General features: G+C 45.7%; 1 protein-coding gene across 3 annotated transcripts in view; it reads right to left on the bottom strand.

Moving 5' to 3' along the window:
* XYLT1 (xylosyltransferase 1) overlaps positions 1 to 18,996 on the bottom strand; it is a 305,538-nt gene that overhangs the window by 130,212 nt on the left and 156,330 nt on the right. For all 3 annotated transcript variants that reach the window (XM_037067687.1, XM_037067688.1, XM_037067689.1), the window contains one exon: positions 3,645 to 4,152. In XM_037067687.1, the coding sequence (XP_036923582.1) occupies positions 3,645 to 4,152 (508 nt within the window). The remainder of the gene's footprint in view (positions 1 to 3,644; positions 4,153 to 18,996) is intronic.

Consider the following 18,996-nt stretch of genomic DNA (forward strand, 5'->3'; position numbering starts at 1 on the left):
GGGGTCTAGACTCTTCCTTCTCACTGAGCGGAGCGGGTGAGGGAACAGGAGGCACTGGGGGTGGGAGGGGCAGGAACCCTTTACAGAAGTCAACATTTAAAGCCTATTTCCTTTTTTTTGAACTTTTCAGACCTCAGGCCAAGAGAAATTACATTCAACTTCCAGCATCATTATTGGCCGAAGTTTGGGCGACGGTGAGCTCAGCAAAACAACCAGCACAGCGTGTACATCTGTGTGCATGCATGTGCGCATGTAGAGTTACCCCACGTATTAAATTTCTCTCCCCTCCCACTTCCATTTCCTCATTTGGCAGGAAATAAAAGGACCACTGGGCTGGAGCTCAAATCCTTCCTAAGCAGAGGGAAATCCGGGTGTCACAGTTTCCAGAAAGGGAACACAATCTCTGTATGGGGTGTAATTACATCTTAGCTTTCTGCAGAAGAATAGTTTATGGCTTAAATGCTATTAATTGTAAGCTGTTTTGTTCCATGGGAACTTGTTCATTGATAACTATCCAATTAGGGTTATTTTGCAATTAGTCTATTCACAGTAAATTTATTGCAAAAGGGAGAGGCTATGGTGCAGCAAATTAAAGCATTGCCGGGGCTGGGTGTGCAATGGCTCTTAAATGCCAATCTTATTACCCAGCTCAGAGGTCCCGGGAAGCTGTACCTCCTTAGCTGATGCAGCAAAGGCCACAGGGAAACCCCAGTGGCAAATTCACGTTGAAAAACCACAACAGAGATGACTCAGTATGGCCAAGAGAAGCCTAGGAACTCTTGGCCTCCAATGGCAACATCCACACTGTTGTTCCCCATTAATGTCCGCTCTTACTGCAACCATACTGATGGCAGAGAGATACAGAAGCCCACGGGCTGCAGGACATCCCTGAGATTTGACAGTCTGAGCTAAAGAGAAACCTTTAGTGCCTGAAGAGGGAGAAGCTCTGGAAAAGGATGCAGGCTCTAGAACCTGAGTTCTGATCCCAGTTCTGCCATCTCCTAGCTGTGCTCCTCTGGCCAAGTATGAAAGCTCTTTAAACCTCAATTTCCTCACAGACAAAATGGGCTGATAGCTGATTTACCTCGTGGGGCCGGTGTGAGGATTCATCGTAATGAAAAGTGCAAAGAGTGTCAGACAGCACAGTTGTCCCCTCATCCAAGACTCCTAGGGGATGCCTGAGCCTGCAGCTGGTACTGAACCCTGTATATATTACATTCTTCTCTATACACATATACTTATGATAAAGTTTACTTTATAAACTAGGCATAGTAAGAGATTAACAACAATACCTGCTAATAGAATAGAACAAAATACTGTAATAAAGGTTATGTAAATGTGCCATTATTAAGTAAAATCAGGGTAACTTGAACACAAGCAATGTCCTATCAGGACAATAGATCTGATAACCCGGCTGGCTACTAAGTGACTAGTGGGCAGGGAACATACACAGTGTGGATTCACTGAGCAAAGTGATGGTTCGCGTCCCAGGCTCGACGTATCGGGCCAGTGTGAGATTTCATTATGCTTCTCAGAATGGTGCACAATTGAAAACTTACGAATTGCTCATTTCTGAAAATTTCCACTATTTTGAGGCCATGGTTGACTGCAGGTCACTGAAACCTCAGAAAGCAAAACTGCAGATAATGGGGGACACTATTGTATACAGGATTGGTGTCTAGCCAATGTAAGCAATCTATAGCCCGAGGGCCAAATCCAGCCCATTGCCCATTTTTGTAAATTCAGTGTTACTGGAACAGAACCAAGTGCATTGTGTGTATATTGTCTAGGGCTGCTTTCGGGCTACAAGGGCACAGTTAAGTAGGTGTGACAGAGACTGCACGGCTCACAGAGCCTCAAACATTTACTCTCTGGCCTATTATAGAAAAAGTGTTATGACCTTTGGTATACTGAGCATGCCCAATAGTATTTTCTTGGAAGGGTAGTCAACTCAGATTCTATCACTTTTTGCCAGGCTATGCACTGGCAAAAACATTTGGGAAATATCAAAAACAAAACATTTGGGAAATATCCCCCTCCACGTACTTATTCCTATGCCCTATGTACCCATCAAGAATAAAGATGGCCCTGGCCGGTGTGGCTCAGTTGGTTGAAGTGTCTTCCTGTAAACCAAAAAAGGGTCACAAGTTCGATTCCCTGTCAATGCAAATGCCTGGGTTGTAAGTTTGGTCTCAGATCGAGGCAAGTACAAGAGGCAACTGATTGATGTTTCTCTCTCACATCAATGTTTCTCTCCCTCTCTTTCTCCCTCCTTTCCCCCCACTCTAAAATCAATTAGTATGTTTTTGGGTGAGGATAAAAAGTGTTAAGAATAAATATGAGAACCATTTGGACACCTTAGATAAGGTGTTAAAATGAAGAGAGAAATGAACTTTTAAAAATAATCTTTCTATTTAAAAGAAGGTACTTTATAGGTACACATTCATTACTAAAAAAAAAACTAAAAAAATACAGATAAACTTGAGTAAAAGTTGGCATTGTCCCCACTGCTCCCCACCTGGCGGAGGGACACATGAAGTGTCCTTGCCCTGTGTCCTAGTCCTCTCTACGTACTCTGCACACATCACTGCTCCCTACCTATTCCAAATCCTTCATTATTCTGTGCCCAGTAATAAATAGGGAGCACCTTTTTGAAATGAAGAGGCTAGAATTCCAGCTCAGGTTCAGCCTCTAATTAATTGGGTGACTTCAGATAAGTGTCCTTCCCTCTGTGGGCCTCACATTGCCATCTGTCCAGTGAACAAACAGCACCGAGCTTTCTCTAGGGGACCTTCTAGTCTGCTGTTCCTCGGGAGCCATTCTCACCATGGACCTCCCTCCTGCATCAAGAAAGATGCAGGAATACAGTGGCTGCTCAGACTGAGGAGGGCACTTGGCAAAGTCTTCCTTGCTTGGCTTCTAAATCCACCAATGTCAGGGGGACTGAAAGCCCCCTACCTCCCCACCCTGCCATCGGGGTCTGCTCTGCAGTTGGCTTTCTTGATTCTCTGGCCTTTTGTCTCAACACAGGAGGATGCAGCGTCTCTGTTATACCTCTGGTCTCACAGAGCAAGAGATCTGATTTACCACTGGTCACCAGCCCAGGGCAGGAGTGAGGGCGAGAGAGGGAGGGAGGGAGAGGGGGAAGGAGGGAGGAGAAAATGAAGAAGAGAGAAAATACGAAAGAAAGGAAGGAAGGAAGGATGGAAGGGAGGAAGGAGTTTCAGATGGAGGATGGGAAGGTCATTTTTCAGAGCCTCCAAAGTCAATGCCACCAATTAGAAACCTTTTGAATCATATTCAATTATAATAATATCTATGTCAATTCTAATCCCAATATTCTGCTGAGACAGAAAACAAACTATATTAATATAGTCACCTCACCTATAGCTTCCACACGAGCCCTAATTTCGCCATATTTCATCCTTTGCAACTAGCTAAAGCTATAATGAAAGATAACTTGATTCTGAAATACTTTTTTAAATATAAGATTTCAGAATTCAGGGAGTCCCAAACAAGTCAGATTCGGGGTTTGAAAAACAGGGAGGTCATTCTCAGCAGGTCTGAGGATGGGAGCAGAAGGGGACTGGGAAGGAGGCCGAGTTGGAAAGGAGGCGCTGCTCCCAACCTCGGCCCGAGCTTACCTTCCAGCGGGCAGAGCCGAGTCACCTTCTCTGGCATCAACAGCCCGAGCTTGTGGCGGCAGTAGGTCTCCCCGATCTCCTGGCGGCAGTGCTTGGACTTCGCGCGGGACAGGGCGGAGATAGCCTCTTTCCCCGAGATGTCGCACTTGGGGGGCTGCTCATACTTGAGCTCAGGAGAGCTACCGCCGCTTTTCCTGGCGGGGGGCTGGCCGGGGGCATCTTTCCCTCGGCTGCTGTTCACTGGAGCTCCCTCGCCAGGAGGCAGCACCTCATTGACGCCTTTGCCTGGGAATGAATGTCCCCTCCCCTTCTCCTGCTGTAGCTTTCTCTTCAGAAGCTCCTTCTGTCTGCTTGGGGGCTTCTTTGCCAGCTCAGGCTGGTGCTTCTGCTTTTGAGTCCTTGGTGCAAAGTTGCTGTTGTCCACATTCTCAAAATCTTTGGGGACCGAGTTCTCATTGTTGCTGTCTGTTCGCATTTTTTCTTTTGGCCGGTGAGAGAAGTAGCCATCCTGGAGAAGATGGGAAAGAACCAGGGAAGAGACACTTTACTGAAGGGTCACACCAAGCAGGCTGGCCTTTGGAGAGTGGAGCACAGAGGTTTGCAAGTCTGGGCCCTGGTTTTAGGCCCTACCTTTGCTACGAGCTTAACTTCAGGTAAGACTTTTCTCTCTGGACCCGTTTCCCCCAAACACAGGGTATTCCAACTAAAAAACACGGCTTTGCGGGCAATAAATTGCAATGGCTATCAGTCTCAATGCTTGTTATTAACCATACCTTCCTTTCAAGTAAGTTTTTTGATTGTCTCTGCCATTGGATTATGGACATTTGGTTCCAGCTTCCTTTTTAAATTTCAGCAGACAGTGCTCTGATGGTTTATTTAAGGGCTGGCAATGCTGTGTTAAAGTTATAAAGGGAGAAAATATTGGTAGGATATTATATCCATTCCATTGCCTTTAGGATATGTTCATAGATCTATGCCCATAAGAGGAATCAGACAGAGTCATAGTTAATTCTGAAGGAGAGACATCACTGGGTATTTTGAAGGGGAATGCGCCTCTCACAGAATGATTCTTACAATGGGTCCCAGGAGACCTGCACACTTGTGATACTCTTGTGTTTGAGCTTTGACTCCTGACGTCTGTATGCGGGGCAGAACTGATTAAGTCACCTGGGGGTGACTCCTCTTTTAGCAAGTTGGCTGACTACTTGGTGGTCCAATGCCCACTCATTAATGTTTTATCTAGGGCTGCTTTCATGCTACAATGGCAGAGGTAAGCAGCTGCAATAGAGATTGACTGGCCTGCAAAGCCTAACATATTTTTATCTGGCCCTTTAAGAAAAAGAGCGTGTCTACAGCCCTCTAGGAATGTGAGTTCAGAAGCCCCCACCCCCCACCCCTGGGCTCAGTTTGGTTGGCTGTGCCCCCAGTGACCCCCCTCTGGAAAAGAGCCATATGTGGCAGCCCCTTCTTGTCTTTGCCCCGTCTGCCCAGCATCAAGCACTGATTTCTCCTATCTGGAAGAGGCTGGAAGAGTGAGGGCAAACCCTAAGATCCCTCATGGCCACTCTGTAAGTTGACTATTGCTATTATTTTCATTCCATTCCACTACCCACTTCCAAGAGGCTGCAGCATCCTTTAGACCCCTAACCCCCTGTCCCCTAAAGCACTGCAGCCTGGCTTTGTACCACAAGATCTGGCTCCTTTCCCATCGACTCCTGCCCAGATAAATGGATCTGAGACAGGCATGTCACCTGCAAATAGCCTTCTTAAGTCTAGCTGGTGGCCCATCAGGTGGCAGGGAGTCACAAAGAGGGAGAGAATAGTAAGCAGGGGCCATGAGACACCAGAAGCCTGAGGCAGTTGGAGCTGGGAGGCAATGCGACAGGTAGGAGGAAATAAAGAGATGCCGAAGGGAGAGCTGAGTCTGTACTGAGTCTTGGAGTGGTTGCTGGTCATATGCAGCAGTCGATAGTATATGTGGGTTGGTGACAGGGACCTTCCAGTTCTGACACCTGGTTTGGTTCTTTCTTACCACCCCATACAGACTTGCAAGAACCCCCCTCAGTGAGATTCTATATCTCTGTCCTCGAACCCCACTGACAGTCCTTTCCCTTTCTTTTTGTCCAGAGGCCCTTAAAGAATCCTAAGCAGCCTCTTGGATACACTTCCTGAGCACCTGCCATGAGCCAGGCACCACATACTAAGTAATTCACAGGTACTACTTACTGTACATCAACAATTACCCTGTTGGGAGGTACTCGCCTTGCTGTTTAACAGAAAGAGGAGCCAAGGTGTTCTTACAACATTCTTAAGCCCATATAACTTCCAAAGTGGATACCAGTACTCTCCCATCTTACAGGGAAGGGGAAAAAGCTTGGAGATGTTCAGTAGCTTGCCCGAAGTCATCTGGGGGAGGAAGTGAACTTGTACCTGTCTGATTCTCAAACTTGCTGTAGTACAGTGGCTCTTCTGTTTGGCTAAGAGGTAAACCAAGAAGCATTTGGCTCCTCTTTTTCTGTGGGGAAGTGGGAGTCGTATCTCACTCTTTGCTCATATAGCCTAGGTTGGGATGGAATTTGGATGCTGGGGCGGGGATGGTATTGAAGAAAGTGCTTGGCAAATATTTCAGTCCTCTTCCTTCAAGGCACATGATAAGATTATACTTGCCATCCCTTGCAAATCAGGCATAGCCAAGAAACTTTCTGTGACCTAGACAAGTGACAGAGGCCAGGGCGCAACTTGCCACATCCAGCCACCCTCTTGATAGTAAAGGTCATGTATCCCTGATTGAGGTCAGTGTGGAGTAGAAACTCCACCAACCCTCCAGGGGCAGAAATCTCTGTCACTTTCCATCACTGAGATTTGGGGATCTTTGTTACTGCAGCATGATGTAGCTCATCCTGATTAATATAGGAGCCAATCTGATCTGCTTTCTTCCTTCCAGCTGTCCTCTGCTATAGGAGCCCCCCTTTTTTTGTCTCTAAGAGTCAGAAAATCAGTTCAATGATGCCTGCTGTCCAAGAACATGAGTTTAAATTCTGTCCCCAAGCTCATTTTTTAGAAGTTAACGGGAGGGCAGAGAGTAAGCAGAAGAGCCTCTGTCCTTACAGCCATCTGCATCCTCTCTCACCAGACACATCCTGAATATTATTCTTGGGCTATTCTCTTTCCTCATTAACTGAGGATTACAATTTGGCCCCCTGAGTAGAAAACCTCCATAAACCACTGATTTCAAAAGCTCATATTTGCAGCACTTTCTGGCAGAACCTCAGCCAAACCAGACACAGAAAAAACACTGCGATGGACAAAGCTAATATGACCATCTGAGAATAGCCAATTCCTCTAGTTAATTTGTAATATCAGGACCAGGCATCACCACCAAGTCTACCACAACTCTTGATTTATACACGTTGTCTACCCAAAGAGGACCCCACAATGGGGATGATGGGCTCAGTGTGGCCCTAAGTGCCTTCTGCTTGGCCCCAGACACCACTCAGCTGCCTCAGGAAATCAAAAGATTTGAACGTAAGGGGAGGGAAATATTTTGTCTTCTGGAATGAGGAGTTCACAGACATGAGATTGCTTCCAGAAAAGCACAGTCAGGAAGGATCAGGCATCGCCCAGAGGCCTGCGACCTCCTGTCACACTGAGCCAATGCTGTTTTCTATAGTAGCTGATTTCTCCCTTCCTTCTCCTTCTTTCTTCCTTAAACTTTATTTTGCTGTGGCAAGAACACCTCACAGATTTACCCTCAACACATTTTAAGTGTATGATATGGTGTTGCTATCTGTAGGCACGGTATTGTACAGAAGACCTCCGGAATGTAGTCAGCTTATGTAACTAAGACTGTATGACTAGCATCTTGCCATTTCCCACCCTCAGCCCCTGGAAACTACTGTACTGCTTGCTGCTTCTATGGGTTTATTTCTGATTCCTCACCTAAGGGGCGTCAGGCAGTATGTCCTTCTGTGACTGGCTTATGTCCCTCAGCGTAAGTTGCTCAAGGTTCTTCCATGTTGTCCCAAACAGCAAGATTTCCTTTTTTATTTTTTAAGAATTAATTATTATCCCATTGTATGGATATGCCACCCTGTCTTTCTCCATCCACGCCCCTGAGAACATGAGAGATCACCTCACCATCCTCCTAACTCTTCACCTGCCTGCCAGAGGCAAGCATGTCTCATCTCAGCTTCCCTCTCCTTTTTCTGGAGACCTGAAATCCAGAAACCCAAGCCCAGGTTCCCTTCCCTATAAAAACCATCTCTGAGAGGTTTCTGGACAAATATGTTCAGGAGGACCATCCTGGGCATCCATGTACCCACCTCCGCTGGCCCTTCACATACCGTGTGTTCCCAATCCTCTCCAGAAGTACTAAGCAGGAAGCATTAGCCCTAATTAAGGGGAGAAAATGAGGACATGCAGGACGGGGGTCCTGCCAAGGCCACACCGCTGGAAGTGAAGTGACTCAAGCTCTCCATGCCTCAGTTTCTTCATGTGGAAAATGGGGACGGTAATAATTCTTACCTTGGGGTAGTTTGGTGAGGATGAATGTATGTAAAACTCCCAAAATGTGCCCACCACCCAAGGAGAGGGAAGAATGAGCAGTGAACCAGATGAGGTTCCCTACTAATGACACTGGGCCTCAACTGTCTCACCCTGGTGGTCTCTGCCTGGAGGACAGACTGGTTATTATTTCCTCATTATGATCAACTAGCTGTATCCTCTTCTTTTTTTATAACTGATCCCATACTCTCACCTTGGGTTGTTTATGCAAATGCAGCCCTTTGACTTATTTTATTTTAATGTACTTATTACAATGATTGCACATTCAAATGTTTGCACGAGAGCTTCAAAACTCTAATTGCTCTGCTGTTGCCTTACCACTAAGCTGCTGCTCGAATCCATTTTTATTCCGGAGAAATAATTACAATTATGCAATAATGTCCTCCATTCCCATTCAACCTTGGGCATGTTTAGATCCAATTTCAATCAGGTGGAAATATGCTAAACACAATATGGCTTCGAGAGGCAGGTTATGTGACCCGGGCTGCTGTTCAAGAGACACCTGGGTCTGCTTCTGTCTCTCCCTGCTTCTCTAACGTTCAGGCTTCCGGCTGGATCTCTACTCGCTCAATCAATTGAACCAGGGCCCCTTGGTCCTATTTTGGAGGGGTGGAGGTGAGTCACTGTGTTTTTAAAAACTATCAGCTCATTGATAACCCTTTACTCTTATTTTTGTGTAGAAAGAACACTGGACTGAGAGGAAGAAGACCTGGGTTTTTGTCTTGCTTTAGGAACTGTCCAATTTTCTCCTCCATAAAGCGACAGATGCTGAGTGTGAGCTACTAGACATTCTCTGAATTAGTCATTAACCAATATGATCAACTAACAAAGTTCTACCATTTCAGCTCATTGAGAACTAATTTGATGAACTCTAAGAGACTAGGGACCGAGGAATAGATGGACACTCCTAAGAGCGTCAGGTCTTCTACCTCCTTCATCCTTTGATCATTATCTCTGGCAGCTCTTACACCTGGGACAGATCAGTTCATCTCTCTGTGCCTCACTTTTCTCATCCATCAGCCAAAGTGCTTAAGAAACAAGCATCTATTAGAAAGGACACACACAGCAAGCAGTCCAATGTCCAAGCTCTTTTCCAAGTTCTCCACACATACTAATTAATTTAATTCTCACGGTGCCCCTGTGAGGGAGATGCTATACAACTCTCCCCATTTTTAAGATCGGAGCACTAAAGTTCAAGAAAGTTAAGTGTCCAAATCCAGATCTAGGAAGCGGAAGATTCAGGAATCGAACCCAGGCAGTCAGGGTCCACAGACCATGCCTGCCAAAACCATGATGCCCCCCTGCAGCTATGAGGAATATGAAACGCGCCAAAGGAAGCCCTTGTCAGTAGCACTGGTCAGACGTGAGGGCACTTGTCCCACCGCTCACTCATCACAACCAGTCTAAGGTGTCTATTTGCACCATGAGGACACACAGACAGCTGAGTAGCTATTTGCTGTTGAACTCAGTGTCCGAGGCTCTATTCCAATCACCAAGGTGACCAAGGCCATTGGGAATGACACTGGGGGAGGAACCCATACCTGCTTCCAAAACCCCTCAGTGCCAGGACAGACGAATGGTGGAGGCACAGTGTGCATGGCTGAACCCAATAAAGACATGCAATTACCCAGGCTGCCAATGCAAATAGACCTCATAAAGGCCCCTCGCCCAGCTCATTCGCATGCATAAAATGTGGCTGGGCTGGCCAGCACGTAGAGACCCATGGGCCACACTGGGCACGAACAGGCCCTGCTTTAACAAAACCTTAAATAATAAGCCTGGTGCAATTTAGCAAATTTATTTATGTTAACACGAAGCACAGCATGGGGCTAGGAGGGAGGAAGCTGGATGGATAGAGCTCTGGCTTGGAAGCCAGCATCCCCTCCTTCACCCTGAGACAGAGGAAGAGAAGCTTACTTCCTAGAGACTCAATTTTCTCATTTAAAAGCAGGGGCAGTGGGGGCGGGCAGGGCAGGCACGGTAAGAAGACCTACTCTGTGAAGGTGATACAAAGATGAAATAACATGGCACACATATTTAATTCTATTTAACAAAAGAATATTTAGCACGAGGCTTGGTCACATTCAGCACTCAATTGACTTTATTAGCTAGTGTCTGGTCACCTGATGATCAGACTTGAATCTTCTGGAAAGGCACGGTAGTGAGGTGCAGTGTGTTCAAGTCTGACCTCTGTCCCTTTGTGAATGGTGGGGCCCTGCGTACAGTGCATAGTACTTGACTCAGGGCGCTTCAGTTTACCTCTCTGTAAGACAGCCATAGTAACCTGTAACTACATGATGGGCTTTTATGAGAGTTAAAAACAGTTGACACATGACATGCACTTAGCCTAGCACTTAATAAATGTTCGTTATAATTCATCAAAATAGAATGTTTGCAATGATGCTCCAGTGTGTGGTTCCGAAAGTGTGGTCTGGAGACCCTTGAGGAGCCCTATAGACTTTTCTGGGGACCTTTAAGGTCCAGCTATTCTCATCGTAATACGAAGGTGTTATTTTCCTTTTTCTCCTCATTCTCTGACAAGCATACAGTGGAGTTTCCCAGAGGCCACATGACATGTGAAGTCACAAGAAATTAAAAGTATAAGCAACAGCAAACTCACAGTTATTAACAACCACACCTAAAACAAAAGCAAACCAAGAGGACAGCTAGATCAGGAGTGGAACCATAGAAATGAGGAACACATGGAGGGTTAGCACCAGGAGAGTGGGAGGAGGAGAAGGGGGGAGAAGGTACNAGGAGCCCTATAGACTTTTCTGGGGACCTTTAAGGTCCAGCTATTCTCATCGTAATACAAAGGTGTTATTTTCCTTTTTCTCCTCATTCTCTGACAAGCATACAGTGGAGTTTCCCAGAGGCCACATGACATGTGAAGGCACAAGAAATTAAAAGTATAAGCAACAGCAAACTCACAGTTATTAACAACCACACCTAAAACAAAAGCAAACCAAGAGGACAGCTAGATCAGGAGTGGAACCATAGAAATGAGGAACACATGGAGGGTTAGCACCAGGAGAGTGGGAGGAGGAGAAGGGGGGAGAAGGTACAGAAAATAGCATAGACAGTAGGTAGAAAATAGATAGGGGGGAGGGCAAGAATAGTGGGGAAAATATAGAATCTAAAGAACTTGAGACACGTGGTTATAAACTAAGGGGGGGAGAATGGTGGGGGAGGGAGTATGCGGGTGGAGGGGAATGAAGGGGGGAATAGAACAACTGTAATGGTATAATCAATAAAATATATATTTAAAAAAGTATAAGCAAACATAAGAATACAGCTGTCTTTTTAAAAAATATTTTATTTATTTATTTTTGAGAGATGGGGAAGGGAGGGAGAAAGAGAGGGAGTGAAACATCAGTGTGTGGTTGCCTCCAGCACACTGCATACTGGGGACCTGGCCTGCAACCCAGGCACGGGCCCTGACTGGGAATCAAACCGCAATGCTTTGGTCCTCAGGCCTGTGCTCAATCCACTGAGCTACACCAGCCAGGGCCTACAGCTGTCTCTTATTAAGGTAGATATTACAAAGATTTGCCAAAATGTACAACAATATCTCTTTTAAGTACATTTGTTTTTACTGTAAAAAAATATTTGTCCTTGTCAGAGCTTTACTTATATAGACATCTGCATTATTACTGTTATTTAAGTAAACTAATAAACATTAAGTAAACTAATAAAAATTAATAAGACATTTTAAGAATGTCTTAGTTTAAATTTCAATAAATAGAAATGACTGACAGTTATAGCCTACACAAACAAAATCTCTTTGGGGGTCCACGATAACATCTGAAAGTGTAAGAGGGCCCTGAGACCAACAAGTTTGAGAACCACTGACACAATGCATATCTGGAATCCTAAATATCTCATCGTAAACGAAATAAAAAGTTTAGGACCTCTCAGGTGGGGCATTTCACTACACGCCAGGCATGTGGATTTATAGTTTACTGACACATACAATAAATACACACTGGGTAGAATCTGGGCCAAGTAAAAACGGGGTGCTGGTAAACACATTCATGGAGGCAGCGGGAACCCAGAACCCTGAAGTCCTGAACCATCCTTGGGGAGGGAGGGTGACCGTCAAAGATGTGCCCCTTGACCAGACTCTAGCCAGGCCCCTCTGAGCCCCTTCTCCACTGGGCCTCAACCTTGGCCTCCACAGGTGAGCAAACACGATTACAGTTTCTGACAGCTCAGCGGCACATCCCCAGGATGACTCCAGGCCCCCTTGTAGTGCCTGCCTCAGAAAACTCAAGGCTGCCAAAAATTTAGTTGATTTCAGCAAACCCAAGACAGAGGCCCCATGTCCCAACCCCTGTGGGAGGGGAGGTGCCTAACTTGGATAAGCACCAGTGAGCAAACCCCAAGACAGGTTTTTCACAGGGAACAACCCCTCTTCCTGTTTTCTGTCATTTTCCCTTTCCCTGACTCTACTGAGCCCCCGCTCACCCCCTCCCTCATCCCTCATGCTCCCTTTAAAATGCCAGTCACCTCTGTGCAAATCTCAGCGGAGTTCAGTTCACCAGTTCACTCTGGACTTGCTTCCCTACTGCAGCACTATTTTACTAATTAAAATCTGTCCTTGCATCTTTGTTTATCCCTGACACTGCCCAAGGCTCCAGCGCCCAGACCTCGACCCCAAAATGCTGCGTCCCTGAGGGCTAAGCACAGAGGTCCAGGGGCAGTGTGCTCAGTCCCTGACCCGCATGCTCCTTCCAGCCCCAGCAGGTGGATGTGACGGTGACAGGCAGAGTGAACAACCCAGTCTTGCTTCACTAATAAAGCTTTCTGGATACCTCTAAGGGCAGTTTCTCCACTATGACACTATTGACATTTTGTGTGGCTAACGTTTTGTCGTGGGACTTTCCTGCGCATTGTAGGGTGTTCAGCAGCATCTGTGACCTCTAGCCACTAGATTAGTAATAGCCCTATGAAAACAAAAAATGTCTCTAGACATTGCCAAATGTCCCCTGGGTGACAAACATCACCCCTGGTTGAGAACCATGGCTCTAGGGGCAAGTGCTCTGGAAGCCAATGCTGGTAACTTAGCTGTTCAAACCACGTTCCCACCCAAAACAACATGCCCTAGTGACCAGCCAAAGTGGTCAGAAGAGAACTGAGCTAGAAAGAAAGAGGAGGACCAGAGAAAGGGGCCAAGTTAACCCAAGAGGGATGTTCCGGAGGGCTGCAGGGACATAGGCGATCTGGAAGAAGCATGGAGAAAATGGAAGAAGGGTTAAGGGGTGACCCCGAGGAGGAGAGGAGCATTTGTCCGGGCAGTGGACAGCCCCTAAACTGATGGCACATCCTTCACGTAAACCAGAGGTCACAATGGGACCCAATGGTTCCATCAAGTGCACAGATGTTTGGTTTGCTCTGTAGATCGTTTTCCTTTGTTTGGTTTGTAACACCAGGCAACATTTCAATACCTGGAGATTTCATCTAAAAATCAGGTTTTCTGCCCTCTCTTGAAACATCAGAGGAGCTGACAATACTGCCTTGGATTCCAATGTGTGGCAATGGCCTGGTGGTGACCAGAGGGGCATCTGCTCTACAGACCATTGCAGCTCCCTTCCAGCCTGGCCCATGTCCCCTTACCCACCACACACTGGGAACCTGAGCGGCGTGGCTGCTTGAAACCAGGGGCCCAGGGTCTTCCCTGTCTTCTGAGCCTTGTTTCAAAGATCTCAGAACCCTTAGCAAGTCCTTTCATTCCAGGAGTTTTGATGGAAGTGGCACTGTCCCTCAAGGAGTGTTATTTCTGGCTGCCACAACAACTGGGCTATGGTCCTGGCAGCAATGGGGCGGGGGGAGGCACCACATCCCCAGCAGTGCTTGGGAACATGCGTCTCTCGGCAACGAGGATCGGTCCGGCGTCTTGCAGAACGTCTCAGGGTCTCTGGGTGTCAACTGGGCGAACAGTGTACATTGCATTATTAGGGCCAGGGACCGAATTCAAAATTACATATGACACCGAGTGCTTGTGAATGATTTTAACATAACTGAATTTTCCAGGAAAGTCATTACCATTTAATGCACGGGGAGACTTTACATCATTCGAAGTTTTACCCTGATTTCCCCAAAATGACATCATCAATGTCTACACAAGCTGTGGCTGCAAGTCACCAATAAACATACCTGTTATCCACCTGCATTTGCAACTACTGAATTCCCTGTGTTTTAACACACCTGACCTCTTCGCATGCCTCCAGCCCTCACGACGCCAAGTGTGGTCCATCNTAACCAGAGGGGCATCTGCTCTACAGACCATTGCAGCTCCTTCCAGCCTGGCCCATGTCCCCTTACCCACCACACACTGGGAACCTGGGCTGCTTGAAACCAGGGGCCCAGGGTCTTCGCTATCTTCTGAGCCTTGTTTCGAAGACCTCAGAACCCTTAGCAAGTCCTTTCATTCCAGGAGTTTTGATGGAAGTGACACTGTCCCTCAAGGAGTGTTATTTCTGGCTGCCACAACTGGGCTATGGTCCTGGCAGCAATGGGGCGGGGGGAGGCACCACATCCCCAGCAGTGCTCGGGAACATGCGTCGCTCGGCAACGAGGATCGGTCCGGCGTCTTGCAGAACGTCTCAGGGTCTCTGGGTGTCAACTGGGCGAACAGTGTACATTGCATTATTAGGGCCAGGGACCGAATTCAAAATTACATATGACACCGAGTGCTTGTGAATGATTTTAACATAACTGAATTTTCCAGGAAAGTCATTACCATTTAATGCACGGGGAGACTTTACATCATTCGAAGTTTTACCCTGATTTCCCCAAAATGACATCATCAATGTCTACACAAGCTGTGGCTGCAAGTCACCAATAAACATACCTGTTATCCACCTGCATTTGCAACTACTGAATTCCCTGTGTTTTAACACACCTGACCTCTTCGCATGCCTCCAGCCCTCACGACGCCAAGTGTGGTCCATCCACAGCAGCAGCAACACCCCCAGGTGGTTTGTCGGAAATGCGGTGTTTTGGGCCCTGCCTAGACCAGCTGGGTCAGAATCTGCATTTTAACAAGATCCCTGGGTGATTTATTCGCACGTTTAAGTCCGAGAAGCGCTCGTCCAGTGTTGTTTGGCCTTATCATTTACAGAATACAATACACATTATTTTTATGATACATTGCTTTCCCATATTCCCTGTATTAACATTAGGGCAGTACATCGATTTGTTTTAGAGTAGTGAGTGTAAGTAGGTGGTCAGTATGGATTTCATTTCAGGATAGACAAAAAGGAATATTTTAAAAGATTTGTTGCATTCAGAAGGGGCTGAGTCTGATAAGGTTGAGAAGCACTGGTTGATTCATTCTATAAACTTTAATTGGGTGCCTGCTCCCTGCCAGGCACAGCAGAGGCAAATAATAGGAAGGCGAATGAAGACAAGCTTCCCGCTATTGGTGCAGTTTAGAGACAGGAGAGGGAAGTGGGTTCTATGTACATAATCCATTTCAGTACAGGACCAGAGGTGAGAAGCGGGGAGTGGAGATGGATCTGTGCCGTGAGGTTCATCAAGAACTGGAAGCTGGTCAGGCGTCCAGGGGAAGTAGAGGTGACTTCCACAGAGAAAGCAGTTTTCCTGCTCAACCTTGAGAAGAAAGGGTATGTTCATGTGACAAACAAAAGAATCACTGGCAGGAAAGAACAGCAAAACTCAAACTTGGTAATAACAACTATGACAGCTAATACTTATTGAACATTTATTCTAAGAACTTGTCAAACACCTGACACAGATCATTTTTAAGAATCTCAGAACAATGTGTAAATCAATGGGGGGAATCCTTCCATAATTTTTACGTGTATCAAATTTTCATATTGTATACTTTAAATGTCTTAATTTTATTAGGCAATTATACCTCAGAAAAGCTGGAAGGAAATCCCAGAACAACTCTGTTGGGTAGATGAAAACTATGGAAGCACAGAGAGGTTGAGCAACATGCCTCAAATCACACAGCATGTTTATAAAACTTAGATGCCACTCTCATGGGCTGTTGACCTTTGTGCTATTATCAATATTTCAGCAAACAACAACTGCTGGAGAGAATGTGGAGAAAAGGGAAACCTCATGCATTGTTGGTTGGACAGTAAATTTGTGCAGCCACTATGGAAACCAGTATGGAAGGTCCTCAAAAATTTAAAATAGAGAGTCCGGTCAAGATGGAGGTGTAGGTAAACCACACCCTGCTTCCTAGCACAATCACAGCAAAAATTACAACTAGACTACAAAAAAAAATACCAACCAGAATTGTCAGAAAATCAAGCTGTATGGAAGTCTGACAACCAAGGATCTAAAGAAACCACATTCACCTAGATGGGTAGGCAGGGCAGAGATGCAGGAGAGGCGCAGAGACGTGGAGGGTGTGGTAAAGTGCAGAGACAACAGAAACGGTGGTCCCACACCCACATGTGGTAGATAAAAACTGGGAGGGACACCTTGGGAGCAAGGATCCCAGCCCCAGACCAGACCGCCTTGCCCAGGGTTCCAGCACCAGGAAGATAAGTCCCCATAACACCTGCCTGTAAAAACCAGTAGGGATTGGGGTGGTGGAAGAAAGTGCAGGATTCTCAGGAGGCACCACTTAAAGGGCCTTCAACAGACTTAGGACTTATACAGACTCACCTGCCCTGGGATTCAGCACCAGGACAAGAGATGGAAGGGCACCAGTGGCATGCAGGGAGAAACTGAAGTGACTGGCCTCAGAGTAAGTGCTGGGAAACAGCCTCCTCCCAGGCACAACTCCAGAGGCCAAGAAGCAGCACTGTCTGTTTTCTGAGCCCTCTCCCACAGAGAGCCACAGGGTGGTGGCATGGGTTGCCCTGCCCTGGTGATTACCTAAGACTCTGTCCCATACAATTTACAGGTGCCTTTTCTTCATTAGGCCACACTACTAAGACAGGGGGTCAAAGCAGCTCTACCTAATACATAGAAACAAACACAGGGAGGCTGCCAAATTGAGGAGACAAAGACACATGGCCCAAATGAAAGAACAGATCAAAACTCCAGAAAAAGAACTAACTAAGATGGAGATAAGCAATCTATCAGAAGCAGAGTTCAAAACACTGGTTATCAGGATGCTCCAGGAACTCACTGGGTACTGCAACAGCATAAGAAAGACCGAGACAGAAATGCAGGTCACATTAAGTGAAATTAAGAAAAATCTACAGGGAACCAACAGGGGAAGACATAAAGAAGTGAATCAAATAAACAATTTGTAAGATAAGGAAAAAAAGCATTCAATTACTACAGCATGAAGAAAAAAGAAAACAAAAACAAACAAGGATAGGCTAAGGAGCCTCTGGTACATCTTCAAATGTACCAACATCTGAATCATAGGGATGCCAAAAGGAGAAGAGGAAAAGCAAGAAATTGAAAACTTATTTGAAGAAATAATAAAAGAAAACTTCCCTAATTTAGTGAAGGACACAGCCATGCAAGTCCAGGAAGCACAGAGTGTCCCAAACAAGATGGACCCAAAGAAGAACACACCAAGACACATCATACTGTATTTTTAGGGCTATAAGATGCACTGGATCATAAGATGCACCTAGGTTTTAGAGGAGGAAAACAGAAAAAAAATTTGAAGCAAAAAATGTGGTAAAATATTTAATAATCTGGGACCCCACTCCACTACCCCCTGCCACAGTGAGTTAGGTAAGCTACATCTGGATTGTAAGATGCATCCCTATTTTCCCCCAAATTTGGGGGTGTGTCTTATAGTCCAAAAATATGGTAATTAAAATGCCAAAGGTTAAAGATAAAGAGAGAATATTAAAACCAGCAAGGGAAAAGCAGAGAGTCACTTACAAACGAGTTCCCATAAGACTGTCAGCTGATTTCTCAAAAGAAACTTTGTAGGCAAGAAGGGACTGACAAGAAGCATTCAAAGCGATGAAAAGCAAGGACCTATAACCTGGATTACTCTATCCAGCAAAGCTGTCACTTAGAATTAATTCAAAGGCAGAGAAAGTGCTTCCTAGGCAAGGTAAAACTAAAGGAGTTCATTGTGACCAAGTCGTTATTATAAGAAATGTCAAAGGTACTTATTTAAGAAAAAGAAGATCAAAACTATGAACATTAAAATGGCAATCAATTCACAACTATTAACAATTGAATTTAATAAGCAAATAAGCACAACAGAAAGAGAATCACAGCTATGGAGATCATTTGGAGGGTTATTATTTGGGAGGGGGGAAGGCGAGAATGTAGGGAAAGGTGCAGGGATTAAGCAGTACAAACTGGTAGGTACAGAATAGACAGGGGGATGTTAAGAACATTATAGGAAATGCAGAAGCCAAAGAACTTATATGCGTGACCCATGGACATGAACTAAGTGGGGAATTGCTACAGGGAATGGAGATACTGGGTGGAGGTAGGGAAAAGGGGAAAATTGAGAGAGCTATAATAGCACAGTCAATAAAACATATTTAAAAAATTAAAAATAGAACTACCTTATACCCAGCAATTCCATTTCTGGGTATTTACCTGAAATTTTTTTAAAGATTTTATTTATTTATTTATCTTTAGAGGGGAAGGAGAGGGAGAGAAACATCAATGTATGGTTGCCTTTCGTGCATCCCCTGCTGGGAGTTGCCTGCAGGGAACCAGCCTGCAATCCAGGCATGTGCCCTGACTGGGAATTGAACTGTGATCCTCTGGTTCACAGGCCAGCGCTCAATCCACTGAGCTACACCAGCCAGGGCCTGAATTTTTAAAATATTAACTTAAAAAGATGTATGTACTTTTATGTTCACTGCAGCATTAT

The sequence above is a fragment of the Sturnira hondurensis genome, unplaced genomic scaffold (assembly GCF_014824575.4).
Source record: "Sturnira hondurensis isolate 20B ecotype Veracruz unplaced genomic scaffold, ASM1482457v3 Scaffold0017394, whole genome shotgun sequence".
Lineage (NCBI taxonomy): Eukaryota > Metazoa > Chordata > Mammalia > Chiroptera > Phyllostomidae > Sturnira > Sturnira hondurensis.